The 11,360-nt window shown below is 40.8% G+C and overlaps 1 protein-coding gene across 3 annotated transcripts in view; it reads right to left on the bottom strand.

The window, feature by feature from the left end:
* Positions 1 to 442: 442 nt before the first annotated feature.
* Positions 443 to 11,360, bottom strand: part of ADAMTSL1 (ADAMTS like 1) — a 943,111-nt gene continuing 932,193 nt past the window's right edge. For all 3 annotated transcript variants that reach the window (XM_075594935.1, XM_075594947.1, XM_075594940.1), the window contains 3 exons: positions 7,355 to 7,464; positions 4,483 to 4,703; positions 443 to 2,991 (listed from right to left, as the gene is read on the bottom strand). In XM_075594935.1, coding sequence (XP_075451050.1) covers positions 2,885 to 2,991; positions 4,483 to 4,703; positions 7,355 to 7,464 — 438 coding nt within the window. In that variant the 3' untranslated portion in view covers positions 443 to 2,884. The remainder of the gene's footprint in view (positions 2,992 to 4,482; positions 4,704 to 7,354; positions 7,465 to 11,360) is intronic.

The raw sequence follows: 11,360 nt of genomic DNA, 5'->3' as shown, positions 1-11,360 counted from the left end.
CATTGTGTTCAGTGCTTGCATAGTACATCACAATACATTGGTCTGCATGGCCAATGGTATGGGATACATCTGTAGCAACTACAATGATTTTATTGTGAGTTTGCCTGGTCACATAGCTAAAAGAAAATACGCTTCCACTCTGTGAGAGAGGTCATTTATCAAACCCACAGCATACCTCCTGTATGTTGAGCCAATGAGTGACATCCTTAATAACCAACATATGATGATGTTTTATCTATTCAAGGAGGTCTCTGCTGGTTTTCATTAGAGAGATGAGCTAAAAATAACCAAGGCATTTGCAGAAAGGAATCTGCCTCCATTCTCATGCATACGTTCTCTTTCAGCAATAAGCAAACTAGAATTCATTGATTCTTTGATGCGTGGTTATTTTGTTTGTTTTTGTACATTATTAAATGTAAACACACAAGAACATAAGACAGTAAAAAGTCCCAAAAATAGTTTTATCTGGAAAACAATGTACAATTATTAATATTGCACTTTTTATACAAGAAACCCTAATAAATATACACAAACGTTATACATACAAAAGACATTTTCTTGTAATAATAATATGCTGTATCTTAGCAATACACATTTTGTTCGGAGACCCATTGGCAGAAAGTGTCTGTTATCATGTGTATTGTAATGTACGGGGAACCTCTGATCAGCATACAACTGCAGTGCTCTTATACACAGGAAATGGAGTGACTTGCTGACAGGAACAATGTACTGTATGTGAGCTATATTGAACCTCCTGTGTTGTATTGCATTAGTGATGCTCTGCAAATGGTGATAACTACGAGCCACTTTTGTGCATCTCAATTAAAAAAATGTTGCTTTAGAATTAGCATTGACTGACAGAACCAAATGGTTTATAAGTGCTATCAAAGTTAGTAAATAATCCTTGTATATTCCTCCCCTTCCCCCACCCCCCCTCCCAGTGCCAAATAACTCCACAATGTATAGAAGAAAGTCTGAGTTCGCCGGTGCTCTGGTCAATGCTGGTCAATCACAATAAGGCTGATGTGTGTGTGTGTGTGTGTGTGTGTATCTGAAATCTAGTTAGTGGAGGAACAGATGTTTGAGTAAAAGAGTGCAGTGCTTCAAAGTGTAAGGGAGAAGGTATGTGAACCCACACTGAGGTGAATAATATATTTGAGTTGGAGGCCTCAATTACTATTGGGCATTAAGGAGCTCTCTGTTTGCAAAATGTGGCCACAGCACCTTCATTGCATTAGAGATCCTGCGTAGTCCTGTTATCTTCAACTGACATTTATAGAGTTTTAGTTGGCTATTTGTGCTTCTCTTTATTCTGTAAAATAAGTAGCTCTAGGATTGTGTGCTTTCTTTGGATTAAAAAAAAACAAAAAAAACTTTCTTCTTGGTCTTTGAAAAGATCATTGTTTGGAATGAGATTTGGTTTGGATAATGATTACTGTAGGTACATTTAAAAAGGAAGGTGAACGAGCCTTCGCTCTGCAAAGATAATGTCTACTCTCCACTTCATTTTAGCCCTGTAAGGACATGGGTGGACTGTAGTTTGTTGCAGCTGAGACGGTCAAACACATGGAAGCTAGAAACCTCAGGTACATTAGGTGGTAACATTAGTGTCAAAGAAACAAGAACAACCCTAAAATCTGAAAAAGGTGATGTAAAGAAAGGATGAAGTAAAGGCCTCAGAGTGAATTAAATGTTCACGTCATAAGACCTCCAACTCACAGTTTATGATACTCAAGTAGGAAAAAAAAAACCTTGGTCATTAAAAGTAATAATAACCCAGTACCGAGCTGTATCAAAATGTACAAGTAGCAAAGTGCGAAAAAGCTTAAATAATCACATGCATTCCCCCCCTTTTTTCTTTCTTTCTAAAAATTCCCGTTAAAAAGGATTTCCTGTTGGACTTGCACATTTTTGTTTGTAAGTAATTCTCAAGCATCACACGCATAAAGTGCCTGTATTGCAGAACTTGATTAGCTAATGCTGGGAGAGACTTACAGAAGTTTTAACAAACGTCGGGCATCAATCTCAATCTACAAATTCTTGATATTGCCCCATGCCGCTGTCAGTGGGGCACAGCCTATGTTGTCGGCCCATTACTGCCACTTTTTGTTTTACTGGGGAAACATTGTTTTACAGACTCTAGGACATAATTAACCATTGCATGCTGCAACATGGCAGTAGCCCTTGTCGTCATGAAAATTAAGGCGCAGTGTTCACGTCTGTGCAAGAAACAGTCTTTCAAAGTCAACCATGCAGCTTTTGTGCTGATCTTCTACGCAATATTTTTTCAGTTGTGTTGCTTTTGAATTCAACCTGTGCTTGTTGATTTAACAGAAGGTAATAGTTCCAGCACACAAATCCTCTAGTGTTTCATGCTCCACGTTCCATAGCGGAATTGGAAAACAAGAGACAGCACAGTTAAAAGAAGAGTGAAAAAACAAAACAAATTAACAATACATGTACATCTAAACTCTAACCAGCAATACCAAACTTGTCCATTGTTTTTCCATCACAACTTTCTGTGTCCCATGAAATGCCTATTTCCCTTTACTGTTTTAAAGTCATGTTCTTGGCTGCATGATCACCACATGGCTCGTGATGCAAACCACATATCTATATGTTCTTTTTGTGTTTTTTTTTTCAATCCTTGTCAGCAAGCTTTGTTCCTAAGTCCTGCTCATGACATGCACATGCGAGTGATAATGTCAGGCAGTTACTGCATTCTGTCTTCCAGCATCGATGGAAGGGAACATTGTCAAGTCCTTTACAACAGCTGAACAGCAAAATAAATAGAATCACAGGGACATCTCAGGCCTGCAAACCTGTTCTTTTGTTTTTTTTCAATTTTCCTTGCAAAAGCAGAGTGAGGCTTCGCGATGAAACTTTATGCTTTTCCACAGGTCCCACAGCAACGAGATTTGAACTGTGCAAGCTGGCATAGTTTCAGTTGTTTCACCTTATCGCAGTACCTAGTCGTGTCTCTGCAGTCAACTGTAACCGGGGAAAAAAAGGTGTTACATTAGGGTGATGAATAGTTACCGGAACACACTGCCTTATTTGCACATTATAATTCCAGTTAATGTTTCCGGAGAGAAATGTAGTTTTATAGTATTTGGTGACAACGTGTCTTTATTATTTATGTGAATCTGATCTGACAAGAGACTTTTCTGATCTTGAAACTCAAGAAACTACCGCAATGTATAAATACTATACTGTAGCTATGGGGCTGAGCTTCACTGATCTGAACACTGTATTTATCAAAAACAAACTAATTCTCATGGCTGTTGCATTAGTATTGTATCATAATATATATATATATATATATATATATATATATATATATATATATATATATATATACAGACACACACACACACACACACACACACACACACACACACACACACACACACACACACACACACACACACACACACACACACACACACACACACACACACACACACACACACACACAAAAGAAACAAACAGCGCAGCTTTAAACAATTATCTAAACCAATTAAAAATTATATTGCAATATTACACACACAGAGCTGTTAACCTATTTTTTTACGCCTAGGTCATTCTTCTGGCATATATATACTGTATATATATATAGACAAAAAGGGACAGCGCAGGCTCCACAGCGCGTCAAAAAGACGCACAGCGGGAGACTGATGCAGTTATCCAATGTGCATATTTTTCTGAATTGTTGTAAGTGACCTGATTTAAGCTCGTGATATTAAACTTTATAATAAGCTGTCCCTTTTTGTCTTTTAGAAGTATTGAGGTAGGGGGTGGATCCTGCGGATAGCTGGTCGGGAGTTCCAGTGTTTTCCTTGTTAGTTTCAAAGGTTTTTTTTTCTTCCTGCTTTTCCTTTCCTTGTCCCTTTCTCGTATTGTGCCCCTTTTTCCCAATCCTGTCCCATCTTTCCTTGTCTTATATGTTGTTTGTGTGTTTGTTTTATGTATTGTTTGCAATTGGCACATTGTATATCAATTATAGTGGGGATTTCATCTGTCCTTATTATTGATAGTCTCATTCTATTGAATCTACATTTAACTATTGGTGCTGCAATCCCTTGTTTTGTGTGTGTATATATATATATATGTATATATATATTTTTTTACATTTATTTATTAACAATACTGCATCTCACCTCCCTATTCAATATAGTAAGGAGTGGAATAATGCACAGTTCATGATGCATTTATTTCCATTCATTTGAATTGAAGTTGAAGCAGCTAAACTGTGCATTACTCGGCTTCTCACCATACTGAATAGAGGCCTCAATGAAAAACCTTTTAGCAACGTCACTAAGAATACTCTTGGGTCTTACTGAGAATGCCTCCTGATATCATTAGGATATCCCTCACTAACTTGCCCGAACAACCTGATTTTAAAATATTTCTCATCAGCCAATACTTAAACACCTCCACCTTCCCAAAACCTTAATGACACCTTCCTGTCCCAACCCATACCATTTTCACATGGGGTGATGTTGCAACGTTGCCAGTTTGAAGGCCGAGGTCTCCAGGAACACAGGTGATCCTGCACAGTTATGCTTGTACGATGGTGCACACACTCCACTCGCCTGGACTGGAAGCCATAATTGCCACATGTGGCGGTGCAAAGAGTCCAGGGGGACACTCGCCAGTGTACACTACAGACTTCGGCCCAGCAGTTCTGTGTACTGAGTGGCCTGGTGGAAAGGGAATACATTGCATTTTTCAAGTTTGATCAATAACATGGAATATTGCTAAATTGGTTTCCAACAGGAAGCCAAGTACATGTTAATGTAATGTCATATTACTAGTGTTAACCCCATGCAGGTTGCTGCAGAATATATTAATGAATGTCATGTAATAATAACACAACTGTACACAAAATACACACACAAGCTGTGTGTACATATTTTAAATTATGTATACAGTATACAGTATTTTTATGAATTTAGTACTAACCATGTATGCCGGGAATTATAAAACATAATACAGGAATGAAGAGGTAAGGGCTCAAAACATTAAAAATAAACATAATGAAAGTGAATGAGCAAGGTTTGAAGGGCAGGGGTGTCCCAAGATAGCTTCCACCGTCCTGATTTTCAACCTGAAGGATATTTAAAATCTCGGTGCACCCCTGCTCTTCAGACCTCATTCCCTCCTCGCTTACACACATACACTCTCTCCCTTCCTTTTCACAAGCACACACTCACCACACTTACCCACCCTCTCACCCACGCTTCATATTAACCCACACACTCACATACTCACCCTTTTGCTCAACGCACACTCCACATTTATCCCCTTCTCATACAGCATGCTCACCCTCTTTCTGAATCACATTTACCACTCCTCCTCTTACTTAGGCTGAGTCCATGGTGACTTCAGCCATGCGGAGGCGCGCTGAGGCTGAGGGAAAGCGGGTGCTTTCCCTGGACTTAGTTCGCACGCCGTCCGGGGGCGTGTCGGGGGGGGGGGGGGGCAGTGAAGTCACGGAGCTGGTTCACCCTGATTGGGAGAACCGCTCACGTGACCGACCCTGCGCTCCCGTGAGCGTGGAAACGAAAATTGTCCTGTCGGCTACTCTTCCGCACGCCTGCGGTAGCGTGCGTGAGCCCCTGCTAAAGCCGTTCTCATTGCGGCTGGATGGGGCTCACTGCCGAGCGTGAGCACGGCTCAGCGCGGGTCAGCACCTAAGTGCTGACCATGCCCGCGGCCTTACACCACACACCTTCCCCCACCCCACAAAAAGCAATAACCAACTTTCCTCTCCCCAAACAAAGCCTTCCTTCTTTCCTCCCACATGCCTCAAACATGCCAACAGCTCAGCGGTTGCATCCTGTACTGTCTGGAGACATAGAGGCTCTTCTACTTCCTCTATGCCAGGCTGAGAGGGGAGAGGTGGATCGCAGCCTTCACTATACATCTCCAGGCAGTGCGGGAGATGCTCACTGAGCAGTCCGCAGAGCTTTCCCCCTAGAGTTGTGGCATCTTTGGCAGAGTTTCACGACACACCAGGGCTCCCCAGCACCCTAGGTGCTAAATGCTGGCATACAGTCTGATTTCAAGCAGATTTACACTATCACATCTTACTGTTTTACTCAGGACATCGCTGGAAGAAACTGACTAGAATAGTGAGCGGTAGTTAAATACAGATACTTTAGTGTTGGCAAATATATCTATGTGTAAGCTATGACTTAAAGCAGCGGTGCGCAAACTGGGGGGGTGAGATTTTTTTTGGGGGGGGGAGGGGAGGCAGTTACAGAGGCCACATGCTCTTAAATCAGTTTTGTAGTATTAGATAATATTTACTGCATTATTTTTTAATTGTTATTATTCAACTATTAATGCCATTTTTAATGAGTTTTAAAGCATCTTTTGATTTCTATAACAGGTTTAGCCCACCTTCCCAGCAGAGCAAGATATTTGCAACACTTTCCTGTTTCTGATAATTTGTTGCCAATATTCCCAGCAGTTCGAGCTGCAAACTGTAGCAATAAATAATGTTACTGTAGTATTGTAAGGATACATTGTAGCTGCTGAGTTACACTGACTGAAGTAGCCATTACAGTATGTTAGTGACACAATCAGTATTTTTACAGATTTATAACAGGAGCGCAAACGATTGCCAGCTTGGGTAAGAATGTAGCATTATACATTGTCCCATGTTTTACGTCATATACAAATAAAAAAGGGGGAATGTAGTATTGCTGCTTTAATGATGGGGTTTGTTGCGTTAGTGATGCTCTGTAAGGTGTGTCACATTTGGTGATGGTATACACATTTGGTGATGGTGTACAAGCCACTCCTAATATATCCCAATTTGTTTTGTTACCACTGACAGAACCTGAAGTTTGATTTTTATTCTGTCAACTTCTACCAGTTCTCTGTCTGGTATAGATTATGGCCCAAATCCAGTTCCTCATTCACTTCCTGCATATTCATCCTTCTGACTGCAACAACCACATCTCTGACTCTGGGATGCTTTTATATTCTCTCTTACAGGACTCAAGATTTTCTGGCCATGTTTTGCTTAAGGGGATCCCCTTAAATCTTAGGTCGCTACTAAAAAAGGTGGGATAATGCACAGATATGATGCAGTAACTTCCATTCCAGTGAATGCAAGTTACATCATCGTTAACTTATCGAAGAGGCGTAGGGTGATTGTCTTAATCAAAACTGAGGTATTTTATGAGTATGTACATCCCCCCTCCCAATAAAATAACCCCCATGAATACAAAGAAAATAGCACCAATGTACTTTAGGAAGCCCACGGCAGAATAGACAGTGAATGGTTGATTGTCTTTGGGTCAGAAAGCCCGTAAGATGTATTATTAAACTCGCGGATTACCTTGGTAGAGCTTGGCATTGTTCTGGGGATACAATTGCTGCATCCCTGGTCTTGCAGTACACTTGCCTGTGCTGTACAGCCATTCTTGGTCCAATGCATGGCCCGTGGCACTGCAGATAGACAGGGAGAACATAACTAAACATAACATACTTGATTTACCACATTATTATTTTGTTTATCAATGTAGTATACATGCCCTGTACATTTTCAGTTCAAATATGAACTGCTTCAACATGTTGCAAAACTTTAGGATGATCTAAAACAGTAATGTGTATGTCGAAAATTATCCTTCAGAAACAGGCATTTACTACATAATGCTTCGCTCTCCTTGTGTGTGTGTGTTACATACATACATATATATATATATATATATATATATATATATGCAGTACTGCACAGGGGGAGGGATAGGCTTCAGTCAGATACATTCCCGGATGCACTATTTTTAAGTTAAAACCTTTCTTGTTTTATCCATTGTTACACCGCCGGAAGCAGAGATCAGTGTATCTCGAAAGCTCGCATAAATAAAAGCATTTCATTAGCCACAGAACGGTATTGTCTATTCATTTTTTATTACATATATATATGTTAAATCAGCAGTTAAAATTAGTTCAGCATCCCTTTTGTGCACAGATCTGCTATCTAACAGAGGTGATCCCAAGTATTTCTATTAAACTGAGCCCAGATAAGAAATCTGCAACCCTCTGAGACTTCATCTTTCATCTCCAGTAATGGCGTTCAGAGTGCAGTAAGTCAGATGGCCACTTAATAGTGACACAGTACTTGCTAAGCCACATGCAGTAGTTGGTAAAAATGCGTCACTGCAACTATAACATTTTCCTTAGCTTTTTGATACATTCAGAATGTGCATACTGAATCCTGGCTTAAAAGGGAGCCCTGCCTTAGTGTGACTTTGGACACTACATTTTAGGCCATATTCACTAAGCACTGCTATTTCATAGGACACCTTCTGGCACCAGAAGTCCCGTTACAGTTCATAAGGCATCTTCTGCCACTGGAAGGTGTCTTATTGAATAGCACTGCTTAGCAAACATGGGTCTTTATGTTCCTGCACTTAACATGCCAGAAATCTTAATTCCTCTAGCACTGTTCCACCTGTATGTGCAGCAATGTAACATGAATAGATTGAACTTTCACTGCATAGATTGAAGATGACAGAGTTGTCGGCACTGCGACTGATAATCATGCGCTTTACACATGTCATATTAAACTAGAAAAACACCAGCAAAACATGAGCTTACATTTTAACATTCAAGATTACAGAGTGGAAAGTGATTTCAACTAACGGGAATGCTTCCGCCCATTCACTGGGATTACTGGACAGCAAGAGGCATTATAACATCATTCCCAATCTCTGAAGACATTGAAAATAAGACTTTTGGTCTGTGTTCTTTCAAAAGATTGATATTGTAAACAAAAATAATAAGATCTGCCTGGTTTTGTATCCATTACCCATGGCATCTTTATCTCTTTAGGAAGGTAACAGTTGTAAGCCTCATTACTATTGGAAGATGCTTTTCTTGCTGCATTTTAGTACATATAACAGAATTATTATCAGTTATTGTGTTCATTATATACAGAAAAAGATCTGGTTTCCTAATAGAAAGTTGTGTCTTAATCTGTGGCCATTACACCTGCTGTTTTCCAACATAAACATGGTTTACAACATGACTCCTTGTAGTCAATGGCTCCACTGAATTTTTATTTAGTTTAAAATAGAAAAAACTAGAAAATCAAATGGTTTCAGAGTTACAAAGACTTCAAAATGTTAGTAATGGTTCTTACTTATGGTTCTTAATTTCAGCATTTGATTTTCTCTATTGTCAGATATAAAATGTCAACGTTCAATGTTATATTAAAAAGAACTGAGAATCTGCTTGATTGCAGTGGAGCAAACTCTGCTAAAAGGGTTACAAAGTACTCCAAATGATGATGCTGTATTTGTATTGCTATAGAAAAGGTGCCATTTCAAAATAGAAAATGGAATTTGTTTGTTAAAAACGTACGCTTAAGCGGTTGTACTCAGCACCGCCCTGGCCAGCAACATCGTGCATCCACCACTCGTGGTCACGGTTTATTTATTTATTTATAAAATATTTTACCAGGAAGTAATACATTGAGAGTTACCTCTCGTTAACAAGTATGTCCTGGGCACAGAGTTAAGACAAATAATACATGGTTACAAATACAGTTACATAAATGAACAGGGTATACATTATATACATTGCATGCACAGTTAAAGAAAATATATATTATGGGCGTATGAAACAGTTACAGACCAGATTAAAATGTGAGACAGCCTTAGATTTGAAAGGCTTAAGTGTCATTCTTTGGATAAAAGAATCTGACCTGTGTGGTAAATCCAAGCAGTGGATTTCAATCAACGAAGTGTTGAATGGCAATAATAGTGTAATGCGTGCTGTGCTCTGCCCTTCTAATCTGTTGCATGAGCAGAAACATAGCAACAAGCAAATGGAGAGAAGTCCAAAACTCTCACTGATCTGTTTACAAACACACTCAAAGATCACACAGTGACAAAAGGACACGCCAAAGCTGTGTACAAAGAAACATCTGCGCAGCAGATGCTAAAGCGCCAATAAACTATGGTTCGCTTAACACCTTCTCATGCCTCTGTAAGTGTGGTTGGCACAAGAACACAATACACTCAAGCAAAAAACAAACAACAAACATCCCAGAGCTGCAGGGCAAATTTCCGAAACATTAAAGAGTTACTAGGAAAGGAAAACAAACTCACATTTGGCTATATACAGTATATATTTATATATATATGTGTTTAATTTGGAAGGAAAAAAAGTCGTGTGTGCTGAGCACGCACATTTGAAGTGAAACTTCTTTGTCTTTGGTCACTGTTTTGTCAGATATTGTATTTGTGATGGCGATATTTTTAATTAAAATTCAAAGCACAATGTCAGTGGGAAAACGCAAAGAAGTTTCACTTAGAACGTGCGTGCTCGGCACACACACACACATCTCTGTTTCAGCTATTTGCACTTATATAGTTATACTAACTGTATCTGTGTGCACGTCTGTGTGTGTGTGTGTGTCGGTTTGTGTCTCTGTTTGTGTGTGTGTGCCTGCCTCTGTGTGTGCGTGTGTGTGTGTGTGTGTACCTGTGTGTGCCTGCCTGTGTGTGTGTGTGCCTGCCTGTGTGTGTGTGTACCTGTGTGTGTGTGTGCCTGCCTGTGTGTGTGTGTGCCTGCCTGTGTGTGTATGTGTGTGTGTGCCTGCCTCTGGGTGCTTTTGGGTGCCTCTGTCTCCCAAGCACCAAGTCCGGTCGCTACTGCGCGTGTGCGCCAGACTCCAGCCACCACTGTGCATGTGCGCTACACTCCGTCCACCACTGCGCATGTGCGCTACACTCCGTCCACCACTGCGCATGTGCGGCAAGTCCGGCAGCCACTGCGCATATGCGCCAGAGTCCGGTCACCACTGCGCTTGTGCGGCGAGACCCCACAGTGTTTTTAACCTGTGTGCGGCCTGAAATTGTGGTTTTGTGCGTGAGAGCAACAGTCACGTGTGACGGGCGCGCGCGCCCATTAGGAGCATGATGTCACCCGTGTTACGGATTTTCATTACAAGGTAAGGATTTTTTCCAATGAAAACCCTGTAGGCGCAGCAAAGAAATTTCACTTCAAAAATACTGTTACTCATGTGTGTGTGTCTCTGTGTGTGTGTGTGTGTCTCTCTGTGTGTGGGTGTCTCTGTGTGTGTGTCTCTCTGTGTGTGTGTGTCTCTCTGTGTGTGTGTCTCTGTGTGTGTGTCTCTCTGTGTGTGGGTGTCTCTGTGTGTGGGTGTCTCTGTGTGTGGGTGTCTCTGTGTGTGGGTGTCTCTGTGTGTGTGTGTCTCACTGTGTGTGTGTCTGTGTCTCTGTGTGTGAGTGTGGTCTCCATTCCCCCTCTCCCAACTGTTGTGCCAAGCGCTGGTGGCCTCTCCCAACGCGCACCGGAGGCCTCTGCGCATGCGC

Source organism: Ascaphus truei, chromosome 1, assembly GCF_040206685.1.
Source record: "Ascaphus truei isolate aAscTru1 chromosome 1, aAscTru1.hap1, whole genome shotgun sequence".
NCBI classification, from domain to species: Eukaryota; Metazoa; Chordata; class Amphibia; order Anura; family Ascaphidae; genus Ascaphus; species Ascaphus truei.
This window is presented reverse-complemented; position numbering and strand designations above follow the sequence as displayed.